Source organism: Lampetra planeri, chromosome 32 (assembly GCF_965212315.1).
Source record: "Lampetra planeri chromosome 32, kcLamPlan1.2.h2, whole genome shotgun sequence".
Lineage (NCBI taxonomy): Eukaryota > Metazoa > Chordata > Hyperoartia > Petromyzontiformes > Petromyzontidae > Lampetra > Lampetra planeri.
Window position 1 is genome coordinate 8,826,205 of NC_136138.1, and position 16,668 is coordinate 8,842,872.

Here is a 16,668-nt window from a genome sequence, read left to right on the forward strand (position 1 = left end):
ACAAAAAGCAGTTCTAAGGAAATTAGTTTTTAATCGATGATTTAAAAGTGCATAGCTCCTGTAGCTTCCTAATATAGGAAAGAAGAACGTTCCAGATGGCTACAAAAGCGCATCTGAAAGCGTGTGATGCAGTGACCGTCTTTATTCCATTGTTAGCCCAAAGCTGCCACTGCTGCTGTGAGGATGACCGGAGTTAGCGCGATGGTTTATGCGCCTTCACGAGATTAGCAAGGCATTGTGATTCATTTGTGGCAAGCACTTTGTGTGTTTAACGAGTGCGACCTTGTAATGCATGCCTTCAACAACCTGAAGCCAATGCAGACGATTGGCCAAACGCCCATGTTACCTGCTTGCCGTGCTCCGTTTCAGTGTTAAGTTGCCACCGATGTTAAACTTGGCCTGTAGTTGAACTTTATGTTGCAGGTTCTCATAGCGAAGTGCTTAAACCATTGCCCAAATTCTTCTACCACTTCCCCCGCCCCCTGCCAACCTTGCATAATGGTTTTGATTAACTATTCATACATCTCTGTGCATGAAAGTCTGTTGACTTGTGGCTGTTTTCCAAGGGAATATTAATCTTTTACAAATGTCATCATAAATATATTGAAGGTGTTTTTTTTTTCACCATTGCCATGACGTTGACTCTCTCTCCTGGCACTGTTGGGGGTCTGTGGTGTAGCTGACGTGCAAGACGTTTCTTTTTTAATAGACTCTCTTCAAGTTTTGCTTGTCAAACCAGATTATCTGCCTTCTCAAAATTCACTCGCAAGCCATTTCATCACAGCTACATCTGAAATATAAATACTTCAGTACTTGCATTAGTATTTCAATCATGAAAAGTTTGTGTCAGAACGTTAATGAAGTGCATTGTTTATTATTTTCTGGAGTGTGAAATTGTGTTTTTGGCCTAATAGCCCAAATCATTGTGTGAAATGTCATTCTTTCAAACCCATCCTTGATCTAGCTAATGCGTAGCAGTTGACGATCTCACGATCGTGTATATTTACCCAGTAAAGCCTCGCCGAGTGTCAGGACTCCACTTCAAGAGGTTCTGCATTTGGAGGCCTAGCATTTATTTTCTGAGCGTGTTGGCATCATGTGGGAGAAAGGCAAGGGTGTCTGGCGAAAACCAATGCCGCATACAAGAATAACACTCAAAGCCCTGCTGCATGGCTGTTTGCTGTTGTGCTGCATAGCTCTCCAAGTTTCAAGGTTGTTTTCTACACCACTTTCCAACGTTTAGCTCCACATGCCAGAAGCTTCTGGAGTTCCGTATGTTTTGTTGAACTTCTTTCGCGCTGTACGTAGCCAACCGTGCTCATCTGAGGTGCGGGGGAAGGACAACAAACCAAACGCACAAAGCGGTTCTAAAAGAAATTCGTTTTTTAAATCGAGATTTAAAAGTGCGCAGGAGAGGCACGCCGGATATTTTGCCAAACAACACGCGGTACGACCCGGAAACACCATCTGAGAGCGACTCAAAGCTCCGCTCGCATGCGTTTAGTTTTTCTGCCATCTCCTGGCCACCAAATGCAGCCTTGGCCTTACAACGCTCGGTCTCTCTCCCATCCAAGTACTCTTCAGACTCAACCCCATGTTTGGCTTCCAAGTTCTGAGTTTCCACATGTTTGAGATCTTTTGGGTCGCAAGCCTTCATGGACTGAGGAATTGTTTCGCATGACTTAGAAAAACAGATGCTTGTAAAATGACCAGCATTTTTTTGTAACATGCTTAAATTGTAGCGTTTGTTAAGACGCACTGCCGACGCACTCGGAGAACAAAGGAAAAACGGAGGTTGTTTCTGATGCCTGCTCTCTGCATCAATGGCACTAGTTTTCCATGCTCTACCAGAATGCATCCAGAATCCGACTCTCTATACTGGGAGATTAATCCGATGTGCTACAAAGCTCTTTTTTTCACAGATGTCCAGATTTAAAACCGTTACAACAAACAATACGAAAACACGATAGAGTGCAAACTATAGGAAATCACTTAAACATAAATAACACGCAACTATTTTTTATTCTACCAGGTAAAGGCCAGTGAGTGTGTTGGCTTCTTTTTCAGAAGCGACCTGGCCAGAAATGATCACTCAACGAAGTGGCGGCAATGACATTTATAGCAGCCAAATCCTCTAAACACACGATCCTAAATGTGGAGGGATAAACTGGAGGACCCGGAGGGAAAGCAAATCCACGTGACCATGGGGAGAACATGCAAACTCCAAACCAGAGGAGTAGTGGTGTAGCTCTTGAGTTGAGCTATCATCTGTAATCAGGTCGCTTCTGAAAATAATTTAATACCTCCGTGGGCTTTGCCTGTCTGGATGGATGGTTTAGTTTAATTTGTGTGTTTTTGGGCGATTTGCTATCCTTGTGCTTAGCCCGTGCCCCGACTGGATGGACATCTGTTAAAAAAAGAGCTTTATAGCTCACCGTATTCCTCCTCCAGTATCAATAATCATTTTGATTCTGAGTGTGCAGGCGGTGCAACTGGACCCCACGGGCCAGTGCGAGCCCAGTTGCTGGACAAGGGAGCCGGAAGGGTTGAAGTCGTCTAAGTTGTAAAAGTTATTTATTCTTCCCATTTCTTCGCAAGGTCAACTCCGTGAACTGCAGCACAAGCTGGAAAATCTCTCTGTTCATGACATGGAGTGAAAACAAGGAGGACATCCTGAAAGGGGTTCGTTCCACCTGCGTTTGAACGTCTGCATGCTCGCATTTGGGAGCATTCCTGAACTGTGTAACAACAACAACAACAATGATGGGTTTTTTTCTTACTCCATGAAAGCCTTACTGAGATGTTTGGCTAACTCCTAAGAAGGCTTCTCTGTTTCGATGTTGGAATTTCATTTTGAGCATTTTACAAAGCCATGTGTGGTGGCACAGTGGTTAATGCACTGCGCTTCGATACCCACCCATGGACCTCTCCTGACATCCACTTCGCCTTGAATGTGTACCTGGTGTTTAAATTTCGATTTAAAGCTTTCGTGACTGCAGGGATTCATCTTCTTGGTTCTTTCGGTAAAGTCACGTAGAAGGGTAATAACAAAATAAAATAAATAAAAATAAATTCAGGCGCTGTCTTTCTGACAGACCTGTTCTTCACCTGAGGACGGCTGCTTGCGTTGTGGCCGAAACGTCGTGAGAATTATTTTATTATGTTTTATTTTATTATTTTATTATTTCCCTTCTACGTGACTTTACCGAAAGAACCGAGAAGATGTACCTGGTGTGTTGTGTAAGCATTACGCTGGGAAGAGACAAAGGTGGCCAGGCATAGTGCTCGCCACACCCCACCCCCTTGTGTGCCGGGCCATCCTTTTAATAGTTGCTCGCAAACAGCACTCTCCCAAAAAGTTGGGTTTGTGTACGTACTGTGTACGGTTTATTGAATTGACGAAAACATTTTCCCATTTTCGGTGGTGAGTGATGCTGATAGAATAAGAGCTTTGCTCTTTTTACGTAGCACTCGGGCTGCTTTTGTGCCTTGACCACTTCCCTCGCTAAATTATCTCACCCCCCCCCCCCCCACCACATACAACTCCTCTTTGCCCCATCTGCTGCAGCTGCTCTGTGATCTCCTCGAAGCAATTTCTGAACTTTCCAAATCCGCTGCATTCACTGTGCCCTTAGGGATTCTCGGGGCCGAGCCCATAGTCTCTGCGGCACGAGCCGCCTTGCAAATGAATGTAAGCTCGCAGCTCTATCCGATGGCGGGTTTTTCTGGTTGTGCCGCGTGCTTTTCGGCACGTTGTCCCCGACTGTTTCGCTCCACGCGCTTCGGGAACCCAATTGGGCATAGTGGCTTCCTCCCCCAGCTTGTTGAGCGATGACTTCGGGACATCGAGCCGAAGAACACGCAAGGGGTGCTGCCCCCACAACCGCAACGGAGGGCTTGTATGAATTTAATGTCGCTTGCTATATCGCAGAAGGAGATGTCACAACTCCTGCTAAGATCCCCTTTTTTTACATGATATATATACTTTTTAATGAAATTGTAAATGTTGTGGGTTTACTCTCCAACACCGGTGTGCTGAAGTTGTAACTAATTTAGCAGGTTTTGTTTTACGTGACAAACCTTACTATAATTGGCTGCGGTCGGGAGGCGGCGGGTTAAACGGCACTTTTATATTTCTGCGATCTAACTCCCCCCCCCCCCTCCCCCCCCCCAAAAAAAAAACGTATGCATAGTGTGTTTATACATTTGTTTATTTCCTGGCAGGGCGACGTTGTGCGACTGTTCCATGCGGAGCAAGAGAAGTTCCTGACGAGTGACGAGTACCGCAAGAAGCGTCACGTGTTCCTGCGAACCACGGGCCGCCAGTCGGCGACCTCCGCCACCAGTTCCAAGGCCCTCTGGGAGATTGAGGTTTGGACTTCTGTTCGTTGGTTTTCGTAGGGGGCCTGAAAGAAAGACGGTTCGAGTTCAAAAAAAATTAACCCGTAAAAAAAAGTTCTTCACTATACATCCTTTATATGCGTGGCGGCTGCAGTCCTCTCGTCCTCTGGCTTGAGATCTCTGCCACCTATGGGTCAGATGATTGTCTGCCACCATTAAGCAATTGGTAATTAAATGTTTTAAAAAAATTCCCTAAACAATGTTACATTTTGGAAAAAAAATTTCACGAAAATTAATTGTCACGCACAACGAGTGTGCAAAATGTCAGCTCGATTGGATCACGGGAAGTGGGTTAAAAACGACCGAAAGATTTGCACGGTCGCAAGCATGCAAGCAAGTGAACTTAACATAAAGGATGCGACCGAGAGATGCGCGCGTATAGTCTCCTCACGAAGCCATTTCCATTCTCATGTTCGTAAGTGCTCGTTCAGAAAATCTTGAGCCGAGCCAGCAACAAAATCGATACCATGTGAGCAAACGTACCGCAGAAAGAGATGTCACAACTACTGCTAACAAGTGATATTTAAAAACAAATCTAACTCTTAAGGGGGAAACTTTCCAGTGTGTTCTGTTAGGGAATGCTTCATTGCACGATAAACTGATATTTATTTATTCGTAGAGCTGAAACGTTATCAAATGAAATGGAGAAAATAATATTTTTGGTGTGTTTTTGCAGCTTAACTGACCATCGACTCGCCACAACTGTTTAATCACAGGTGACCTGAGGAAACCTGTGGTTAGAATCCAGGATCTCATTTGTACCATCTCCGTGCTTGGACCCCCCTCAACATCCTTACCCCCCTCCATTCTAACTCGAATGGAATTTGCCAAATGGAATGGAAGATGTGATATTTTTTTGGTAATGTTAAGAACACCTCCGGAGCCTCAAGCCTCTACAATAACAGTCTCCCATCCTCCGATTAGCACAGTTGGCTCTGTGCGAAAGAAGCTCACAATTGGAATAGGAAATATTTATACTGCACGAATCTGATGAGCTATTAAGCTCTTTTTCAGAATGTCCAGTAGGGGTGAGTCAGAATGTTACAACGACAAACAAAATACAAAAATACAATAGCAGTGCAAAGTATGGGAAAGATAAGCAAATCACTAAAATAAACTATTTTATTTTACCGTGTAAAACCCACTGAGCTTATTGGCTTTTTAAAAACGGCCTGACCACAAATGATAGCTCAACAAAGTGGCTTTATCACTTGCAAATTTACGAGCCAAATAATCTAAACTCACGTTTCAAAAATGTGGAGGGGAAAACTGGAGGACCTGGAGAAAAAAAAAATTATCTACGTGACAACGGAGAGAACTCCAAATATACAGGCGTCAGGGTCGGGATCGAACCCCTGATCTCCTGCATACCTTGCGAGGAAGATCACGTTACACCATAGTGGCGCCCATTAAGTACATGATCAATAACGTATGTAAGTTAATTTTCATAAGCACATAAATTCCCAAGCTTGGGGAAAGGCAGTAAAACAACAGCATAAACTGTCCCAGGCAACACAGTCCCTCCGAAAAAATAGTAAATTCAAATTGAACTACCGATACATGGGTATGGATCAAAGTTCCAACCATATTGGCAAATGTGCCTGTATTCAGCTCTAATCTTCTGCTTCAGAATGTTTTTCAAGGAAGATTTACGATGTTAAGGGAGTGAACAAGGTTTGTCCAAAACGTTGGTGCTGCAACGGCAAAAAACTTTGTCACCCATTCTTGTTCTTGAGATAGTTACAAGGCAATTAGATGGACGTCTTGGGTTTCTTGGATTTGACCAATGAGTTGACTGAATGTGCCAAGTATAGTGCAGATTTGCCAGTCAGGTTTCTTACGGATGAACAGGGCTCAATGAAGATTTCTTCTTGCATCAAGTGAGATCACGATGGTGGGGTCCTGTATGGTACATCCAGTGCAAATAGAAGAGCAGAACGATAAAGCGGGTTTAGTCTTTAATGATTCAATAGTAGCTGGTCTGTAAGCAGCGTCACAGTCATCAAACGGTGGTAGAATGATAGCATCAACAATTTGAAGGTGTAATCGAATTGGGGGAAACGATGTTTGTTTCAATGTAAAGACCCTTTTTTTTTCTTTAAGATGTGCTCAATATGGGGTTTAATTTCAGCTTTTAATCCATTTGATAAACCCAAGTATTTGAAGTACTCCGTTTGTTCAATGATGCTGTTTCTGATATCTGTAATAGGTGAAAAGAATAAAGCTGTGTTTTTATTGGAAGATGCCATGATTTTCGGGAAGGGGGGGGGGTGAATTTGAGAGATTTCAGTGTGACATTTCATGTTTTGAAGAATTACCTGATAAGAGCATGACAGTGCCATCGGCAAAAATATTTAATTCTGAGTGATTTAAATTTAGTCCAAGATAGCGTAAATATAATGAACAGAATTGGACCCGGCATGGAACCTTGTTGTTTTAATAATAAAAACGGACTGTACCGTGCTTATCTTGAGAGTTCTGGCACATGACAGAAGATTCGGTAAAGACCTCCATTAATTTACCTTTTTATTTAATTTGGGCTTTTCATACGAAATAAAATTACAAATAAATGACTGAGAGGTGATAGTCCCCCAAACTGTTTGCTCAGATTTGCATCTTTCATGGAGATGGGCGGGCGGGGGGTGAACCAGATCGTTTTTATCACCTTTTCAGAAATGTTCTGCTATTGGCTATGGTTTGCTGCATTCGGTAGCTCTCCACCGTGAGGTTGTTTGGCGAGACGTCACACGCAGGACCTGCAAACTTGGTGCAGAGTCGGAAACGCGTGGCGTGCATTAAAATGAGCTTTAATTACCACTGCGCTTTAAATAATTTCCACCATTGATTTTTGTTTGGCCTGTTTGTTTCCTAATTAAGGGCCTACTATTTATTGCGCCGACACGCTGTGCACGGTCGTTTGCTGTAAACCAGCGCAGACGAGTCTTTGAGGCAGTCCTCCCGCAGTGTTCAACGTTGATTATTGAACAAACCCGTTCCTAATTATTACATTGTATGTACCCTTACCAGTGGGGGGTGGGGGGCGGTGGAAAGGGATGGTTTAAGGGCGCAGTAGTTTGGTGTACTGCGCCATGAACTTGGTGACCCGTGTTCGATTCCCTGCCACAGCTTACGGCAATGGTGTGTGATGTCTGAATCAGTTCAGGGCCCCAATTCCCCCGCTCACCCCCCCCCCCCCCCCCACTGCAGCAATCTTCAGTGACCCAACACGGTGGTGTATTTTCAAACAACCCACATTACCTCCTGTGGTCCTGCTACACTATACACTACATCTAGCAGTCAATTGGCAAAGCACCTGCACCTTTAACAATATTTTATGCAGTATATGGTACAGCCATTGCATTTTAAACCTATGCTGTCTCAGACTTCATTCAGAGTAAGGTTAGGTATGTATTTAGTGCTTAAATACAACATCTTTATCATGTTTTTTTTACATATTATACATCGCATAGAACTGCTGGAGGGAAATAATTCCACGATAAGTTTGGCACAGTAAGTTAAAATAAATTTATATTCTCCTGAACTGTTGCCGCAAGTAACATTTTTCAAGTTCTAGATTTAAGCTGTGAAATGCTTTGTACAGATTAATACATTCCTTGGGGGCTAAGTGATATTATTTTTTAATCGCACTTATTTAAATATGCACAGTTGCAAAGGGGGGGGGGAAATATGTGTTTGGCCCTTCCCAAATGCTCGCAAGATTTCGGATGGCTCCTTTGCCAATGTGTGACGCGTAGTTCAAGTTCAGTTCAAGTTCTAAAGGTGTACAAGGCAATGCATGCCGAGCTGAAGATGTTGATGCCTGTGCTATTGGTGGAGACTGCGGTGACGACGACGACGATGATGATGATGGTAGTAGTGGTGGTAGTGGGGACTTTGTGTGGACTCGCGTACCGTGTCGTCTTCACCCTTGCGCAGGTCGTTCAGCACGACCCTTGCCGAGAAGGCGCCGGCCACTGGAACAGCCTCTTCCGATTCAAGCATCTCTCCACCGGGGATCATCTGGCTGCGGAGGTATGCCACACCATGTCCCAGCCGCACGTCACTGCACTGCAAACTAAAATTGACCAGGTAAGGCCCACTGAGCTCGTATCGCTCTTTTTTTTTCAGAAGTGACCTGGCCACAAATGATAGCTCGGTGAGATGTGGCTTATGTGGAGATTTACAACAGCCACTTACTCTAAATGCATGTTGCTTCTCTAAATGTGGAGGTAAACACCGGAGGACCCGACCAAAAAATCCACGCGACCACAGGGAGAACATGCAAAACTCTAAATAGACAGACGCCATGGTCGGAATTGAACCCACGACCTCCTTCATACTAGGCGAGGTAGTTAACATCTCAGCAGAAGAAGATGGCAGATGAGAGGGTAACAGCAAGACCAAAGGGGTTGGAGGCCACATGGACAGCAGAAACTAAGAATAGGAAGAGATTGAGGAATTTCGGCAAGACCACTGTCCCAGCAGTGGGAAGGTACCGGCTGACAACAGTGGCTTGTCAGCCGGTAGCCCAGTGTGCCAACCACTGCATCACCACTGCCCCCCACCACCCCACCATGATGGGATGGCATGGATGAAATTGTGAATATGGTGATTGTGAATGTTTATTTGTGTTTTTTTAAAGGTAAACCCTGATTACAAGGAACAGCCGCAAGAGATGGCTGTAGGAGCTTCGGTACGTCTACAATGTTGCTGTATTTTATAGATTGAGAGTTGCACTTTTTACCTTCTCTAATTTTAACATAAACGTTGGATGCATCTAATAGTCTGACCCGTCCCAGAATTGTTCAACTTTGACACTGTGCACAAGTTTGGAGTGCGATTTTTTTTTTTTTTTCCCCCCAGAACATCTTTATAATCGGAGGGCAATGGAGCACGAGTCAATGTTGATGAAATTATTTTAATTAGTGTTTCCGTTATTAGAATCGCTATCATTTGAATGTAGTTTAATTACAATTATTGGTAACCAGGCGAGAGTTCATCGAACACAATCTCTTTTGCTTGTTCCCCTCCTGCTGCCCGCTAACAAAGTGCGAGCACGGCACAGGCATGACGGGTGGGGGGGGGGGGGGGGAGACGGCGGGGTGGGGCAGCCCCGATAGTTCGGCGCGCGGAGCATCCCTCCGTTTCGGTTACGGCGTGGGCACCCCGAAATGTCGGTTGACGCCGGTGCCCCGCACCACCCCCTCGGCGATCGCAGGTGGACGCCGAACCGGCAAGCAGCGCCGCGCGGCGCAAGCGCGACCGCATGATGTTCACGCTGGTGCCCGTTGACCACGGCAGTGACATCGCCTCCATCTTCGAGCTGGACCCTACCACCATGCAGAGGGGAGACTCGCTCGTGCCCCGGTAATGCCCTGCGGCAGTGTTCTTCACTCATTTTCAGAGCGCCGATTTTAAGACATTGGTGTGGGGGCCACCACACTATTTAAAACGACTGTTTGACAGCACAATTTCACATTTGTGTATTATAGGTGGGGCCTGCACTATAGGCCACGAGTGGCCATCCAGTGGCCCACAGCCCTTGCAATGAAGAACACTGCCCTACGGGGTTGTTGGCCGCTTTGTGAGGCCCACACGGTCGAGAGTTTGCCGTTCTCGAGGGCTATTGGTGTTTCCACCTCCGCACGCGAGGTGTTATTCCTCACAACGCTTTCATCTCTGCTGATGATGAATGCTTCAGCGATGAAATGGGCCCCGCTGGAGTTGTGGCATGAGACGGTGCATTTTCCCAAGCCTGTACGCAGCTTCATAATGCGCACCGATTCGCCCAATTATTCTGCATTTTCCTTTTGTGCTAAGTGGTAATTTTCTTCATAAGATGAGCCCTTCATCCAAATTGATTGTATTTAATGAGGTTGGATTTAAATTACATATTTTTCTTCAAAGCTGGATGTATGCAAAATTTTGAAAAAAATTGTTTTATTCCAGACAGCAGCTGAGCTTTTAAATCCCAATGGGGTTTTTTTCCTTCTTCTCCTTTCTCCCTCCAGTTACATTAAATTGCTCTTTTAAAAAACCTTTAATGCACGTTTATTAAAGGTGATTTGGAATATGGTTACGTCCAATACAATATGTTTATTTTAACTTTACCCTTCACCTCACATGCCCTTCCATATCCAGTTACTTCTGGGTGCTATCATATGGCCTGCGAGGTGGCCAGATGCCAGTACAGCAAGGGATTCTTGAAACCATCTGTGCAACGCTTTGTGTTTGTGTTAGCCTCGTGTGTGTATGGGTATTCTCAGGGTTCTCTGGTTTCTTTCTTACTGCTAAATGCTCGTTGATGGAATGTGACAAAGTCCAATGTGGAGAATCCTCCTGAATAAGTCTTGAGAAATTCGTGAGGCATTCTTGGGTAAATATAGCAAATTTGTCGTATTGCCTCAGACCATCTTACACCGAATGAATCCTATCTCATGAGATCTTAGAATCTAAGCATGACTCGGAGCCCACCAAGGGCCTGAACATGTGACCGCCATGCACTAAACAGGTGTTGTAGTCTGCTGCAGGGCCTACTTTGTCAACAGAAGGCAGTACATGAGAAAAAAAAAAACCCTTGGTGCCCTGTACGATGCCCAAACATCATCTGTGCTCCCCAACCCTCGCCGACCCATGCTGACCAGCAAGATGAGGTTATGGTCAAATAACCCCCTTGATCCACGTGCCATGCAGAGGTGTCTTGCATCCAGCAGTGGATTGACAGATAGTAAAGGTGCAACATTGCCACCTTTCGCCCGCGCCAGTGCTGGCAGCAGGCCCGCCACTAACGTGTGCTCCCAGAGGGCCTTGCTTGAGGGTATTTGGCCTCCCGTTCTAAACTGTTCAGGCACATTGAAGTGAGAGGTTACCCCCCCCCACCCCCGGCACTTTAACCAACCGCGCGTGACCTGCCGATCGGCTGTATTACCGATCACGTTCGTCACTTGTTGTTTTAACGCCTGTGTTTTTAGGAACTCGTACGTGAGGCTGCGTCACCTGTGCACCAACACGTGGGTCCACAGCACCACGTCTCCCATCGACACGGAGGAGGAGAAGCCGGTGATGCTTAAAGTGAGTGCCCCCTATACTTTATCGCGGTTGACCATGACGTCGCTTTGGATTTACGCAGTGGTGTAATGATCGGCACACTGATTTCAAGTTCATTTATTAGGTATAGCCCTGTGAGCCACTCGGCTCTTGAATCGGGTGCAACCGCAACAAACAAAAAACTAAAACATGAACAAAAAAAACATCTTAAAGTGAATATGTGACTGAGTGCAAACAGAAAATCCAATTAAAGACAGCAAAATATTGCAGAAAAAACACCGTACACCAACGCTGTGTGCAAAAATCCCAGTGGGATGCAAGTCAAACAACCAACAACAACCACAAGACAACTTAGATTAAGGCCATCAGTCTAACTCTGTACTACAACAAACAAACATGGCTAAACCAATACACTTTTCGAAATCGCCAAAATAAAGCCATGAAAGCAATGAAACAGTCATCATAGGAACTGTGACCTCCAGGTGCGGCAGTTAATACAGCAAATCTGGCTGTGACGGTCCCACCTGATGACGGAGACTTGTGTTGCCTCCGAAACGTCGTGATTTTATTATATTATTTTTATTAATTTTAATTTTTTACCTACGTGACTTTACCGAAAGAACTAAGAGTGTGAATCCTTGCAGTCACGAAAGCTTCAAATCTAGAGTTGAAATGAGGCCAAGTTTCTTCAATTCCGCACACCCTTTTCTCCCCCCACCCCACCCCACCTCTGTCAACCCAGCGTTGCAAATACGCTCACCACAGTTAATCGATCAACGGGTCGTGTATGGTAGGGTAAAGTGCGGGCACTTCCACCTTTCCAAATGCCCTCTACTAGATCTCCTCCTGAGTGAAGACCCTTCTGCCAGCAGTGATGTAAGCTAGCCATTGCTGGGCTGCACCTATGCCATGAGCAGCTGCGAAAAAGGGCTTTGCGTGTGTCGTAAGGGTCTCCAGTACAACAGATGGCTTTCTATTACTGGAAAACAGATTTCCCGTAAAGTGTAATTTCATTATTACGCTGCAAGATACACGGAAAGGAGAGACCACAGATTGAGATAAAAGAGAACAGGCTGGTGGCGGGGTGCGCAAGCACGACTTTGCCTTGCCCACATCGGTCTAGAATCCTCGCGGAGTAATAATTGCACTGGTCAACAAAAAAACACATTTTTTCTGGCCTGGACTTTTGCAGCTGTTTTAGACTAATTTTAGGGTGCCGATTCCAATCTGATCTCAGGTTTGCTCTATCACATCTCATTTTTATGCTATCGGCATACCCCATTTTCATTGATTTTTACCCGAAATTAACTCTGTCACTTATGATTGCAAGTTGTTGCGATTCAGTGATTGCTTTAGTGTTAAAATATGGTGCTGTATTTTTTAGGATAGTGTGTTTTTATAATATCATTTTATGTAGATATCCACATTTATTTAATATTTTTCTTCAGCAGTTTTTATTGAAAATGCAATATTTGACATCTCAATGTGATAGACAAAAACTGATGCCAGATTTGGAATCGGCACCCCAAAATTACCTTAAAACCGTTGGAATACCTTATGCCAGAAAAAGTGTGGTGACCAGTGTAATCAAAGCATTTCTACAGCCACTTTGCACTTCCAACCCTGGATGAGAGGGCCTCTGCATGCCAGTGGCAGTGAATGGAAATTGTTTGCTCGTCGCCTCGCCCCCACGCCGGTTGATGCAGTTCCGTGGGGTGTTGGTGGCCCCAGGACTGCTTGGAACATCGCCTGCCACTGTTAGCCGTGGTGATCTCATGATTTACACCACCGTGTGCTTTCCATTGTCACCACTCCCCTTGCTATATAGTGTAGCCTACTCCACGTTTATACTTTTTTTCAGTTATTATAAGGGGGTTCTTATTTCGATTTAAAGCTTTCGTGACTGCAGGGATTCATCTTCTTGGTTCTTTCGGTAAAGTCACGTAGAAGGGAAATAATAAAATAATAAAAAATATTCTATTATTATTTTATTCATATTATTATTTCATTTTTATTTTATTATGTTTTATTTTTATTATTTTATTATTTCCCTTCTACGTGACTTTACCGAAAGAACCAAGAAGAACGGGTTCTTAATTAAACATTTTGGTGGGTGTGTGTGGGCGTGTGTTTTTGCCACTGGGGGGCTATATATCAATTAAAGTAATATTGTACGTTGCATCTGAGCATTGTGATCTAGAATGTGCAAATAATAATTAAAATAATGATGCCTGTTCACACACTGGCGACCGTGCCTGTGAATCCCCCACAGTGCCTATCCCCACCCTCTACTTGCTTAATCTGTCGCTTCCTTTAATGTGCAGTTTAATTTAGCTTCACGTCAGAATCGTTATGAGAATATTTATACTGGAGGAATCCGATGTGTGTGAGTGTTAAGCTCTTTTTTTTCCACCACCTCGTGTGTGTCCATGCTACACGGTCCCCCCCCCCCCCACCGCCCGCCTCCCCTACCACCAGATCGGCACGTGTGCAGTGAAGGAGGACAAGGAGGCGTTCGCAATCGTCCCCGTGTCTCCCTTGGAGGTCCGAGACCTGGACTTTGCAAACGATGCCAGCAAGGTCCTGGCCTCGATCGCTGTGAAGCTGGAGAAGGGGACCATCACCCAGAACGAGAGGAGGTGTGGAGCCAAAGGCGGCGGTTGTGGTTGTCGTCTTATCCTTCGCCAAATGAACCGCGGAGTTTTTTCATCATCGGCTAAATTGAAAGCAAATTTCTTGAACTGCTTTTTGTTTTAGTTTGTCCTTCCGCCACACCTCCGATTTAGCACTGTTGGCTACGTACAGTGCGAAAGAAGTTAAACATACTTGTAATCAACCGACTGCTAAATGATGGCCTGTGTTTATATGTATGAACTTCTTTCGCACCATACGTAGCCAACCCATGCTAACGCCTGCCCAACTCATGACCTAATCCATCAATCCTGCGACGTAATAATCTATCTAGCTCGTCGATGTGTCCTTACGGTGGTTTGGCACGATGTCCACATGTTGTGAGTGAAATGTCGGCTGTAATTTGAACAACCCGCTGTACAACCGAAAACGCATCGACGGCTTCTTCCAGCGTGTGGCAAGTACGCGTAAATACTACATCGTAGGTTTGAAGTTCGCGAGCCATGTGATAACTTCAGGAGTAGCGCGACTAATACTTTGCAGTCTGTTCAGCACAAACGCAGAAGCCTCCCCCCAGTAATCCATCTAGCTCCTGCTAAAAGGGCGGATTTCATGGCTTCATCTTGCTTGATGGACACGCATGCCCTCAGGCACGTTCCATCCCTTGCGCTGCCACTCTGTCATTATTCTTGACCAGCGTCCCTTCAAGCGACGTGTCCTTCTCGAGCCCACTTATTACTTAACATTTCGAATGATATCTCGAAGCCTGCGTGTCTTTGCGTGCCTCGAATTTTATCTCCACTGTGCAAGCGTTTATTTATACGGCACCGCATGGGCTGATCATTTTTAAATATCATTGCTCCATCTCTGTCCTGCATGTCGTCTCGGGCTCAGCTGTTGTCGTCCAATTTCTTCAATTCCTTCCGATCCTTAGTTTATTTTGCCCAGTTGTAGCCTCCGACCTCTTTAATATCGTCCAGCTACTACCGTCTAATCCGCTGTCTGCCTTTGGTTCTGTCGATGTTAACTACCTTTTATACGGGAGATCACGAGTTTGATCTAGACCCCTGACGCCTGCTGTATATTTGGAGGTTGCGTGGAGTTTTCTCTAGGTCCTCTGGTTTTTCCGTCCGCGTTTGGAAACAAACGTGCGTTTAGAGTAATTTCGCTGCTATAAATTTCCACACGATTGGCCACTTTGGGCTATCATTTGTGGCCAGGATGCTTCTGAAAAATAGCTATATGGATCATTTGTCCTTGCCTGCTAAAATAAAAAAAAAATGTAAATAGTTTAGTTTCTCTCAGGCTCCACTCCGTAGTTAGTTTTGTTTCTCGTCTCTCATCGGCCGTTCTCGTGACGGGGTCCAGCCCCATTGCCATTCACGCTGTTGCTACACGGAATGCGGCTGTGACGTTGGATGTTTCCTGGCCCGTAGGTTTGTGACGAAGCTGCTGGAGGACCTGGTGTTCTTCATCGCGGAGATCCCTAACACGGGACAGGAGGCGCTGGACGTTGTCGTCGCCAAACCCAACCGCGAGCGGCAGAAGCTGATGCGCGAGCAGAACATCCTGAAGCAGGTGAGGGCCCCCCCCCCCGCCCGTTCCACGCGACCCTTCTCTCAAAGGTCGCTGCCCATCGTGTGGTGAAAGGTGTGCCGTCGGCGCCTCCCCACGACCGTCGTGACATGGGGAAAAGGGCCTTAATCCAGCAGTGGGATTGACAAAAGTGGTTGTGAAAAATGTTACGCACAAAAGCCTTGCTCACCTCCCCCCCCCCCCCCCCCCCCCCAGTCTCTTTGGACGCTCATTCAAGAGGCTGCATTGCGAAGTTTGCCCCGCCCCCCGATTTTCCTTTTTAAGGAATTGCTCAAATCATAGTTTCGTAGATGTCGGGTGGAGCAGGCGTTGCAACTGCGGTCGGGCCTACGGGCTGCAGTGGCCCAGGCGCTGGCTACAGAGAGCAGGGGGTGGGGGGGGGGATTTTGACAGTTGGCGCCATTTTTAAATCCTTTCTATTAAGTTCGCTTGCTTGCTTGCGCGCTTACGACCGTGCAAATATTTCGATCGTTTTTTAACCCACTTCCCGTGATCCAATCGAGCTGACAGTTTGCACACAGACTCGTTGTGCGTGACAATTTATTTTCGTGAAAAAAAAATCCTAAATTTTCCACTTTTTAGGAAAAAAAAAAATCATATTTAATTTAAAATACCAATGTGATAAAAATGAAACTCTTACTCAAGAAAAACAGAAATGAATAATAAAATAAAACCGATGCCACGCATATAAAGGATTTATAGTGAAAAACTTTGTTTTTACGGGTTAATTTTTAAATTTCTATCCGTGTATCCCAACCACACTATCCCAGTGTGTAAACAAACAAAATTCTGTTTTTACTAATCAAACACCAAACAACCTTTCATCCTTGTGTAGTGAGTCCAACTGAGTCGCAGACGTTGTCTTGGGAGCAACACTATTTATTACATCCACTCAACACACAACATAACGTGACCTACACTCGGGCGTTGAACGCCCATCTAACCACGCTACGGCAGAACTAGACACGGTCCCGCTATCTCGGTCTGGACCAC

At 45.3% G+C, this 16,668-nt stretch overlaps 1 protein-coding gene across 2 annotated transcripts in view; it reads left to right on the plus strand.

Annotated features, from left to right (window-relative positions):
- LOC144729404 (inositol 1,4,5-trisphosphate-gated calcium channel ITPR1-like) overlaps positions 1-16,668 on the plus strand; it is a 154,616-nt gene that overhangs the window by 31,616 nt on the left and 106,332 nt on the right. For both annotated transcript variants that reach the window (XM_078609666.1, XM_078609667.1), the window contains exons 8-15: positions 2,599-2,682; positions 4,225-4,371; positions 8,338-8,433; positions 9,044-9,094; positions 9,620-9,768; positions 11,373-11,472; positions 13,927-14,087; positions 15,516-15,657. In XM_078609666.1, coding sequence (XP_078465792.1) covers positions 2,599-2,682; positions 4,225-4,371; positions 8,338-8,433; positions 9,044-9,094; positions 9,620-9,768; positions 11,373-11,472; positions 13,927-14,087; positions 15,516-15,657 — 930 coding nt within the window. The remainder of the gene's footprint in view (positions 1-2,598; positions 2,683-4,224; positions 4,372-8,337; positions 8,434-9,043; positions 9,095-9,619; positions 9,769-11,372; positions 11,473-13,926; positions 14,088-15,515; positions 15,658-16,668) is intronic.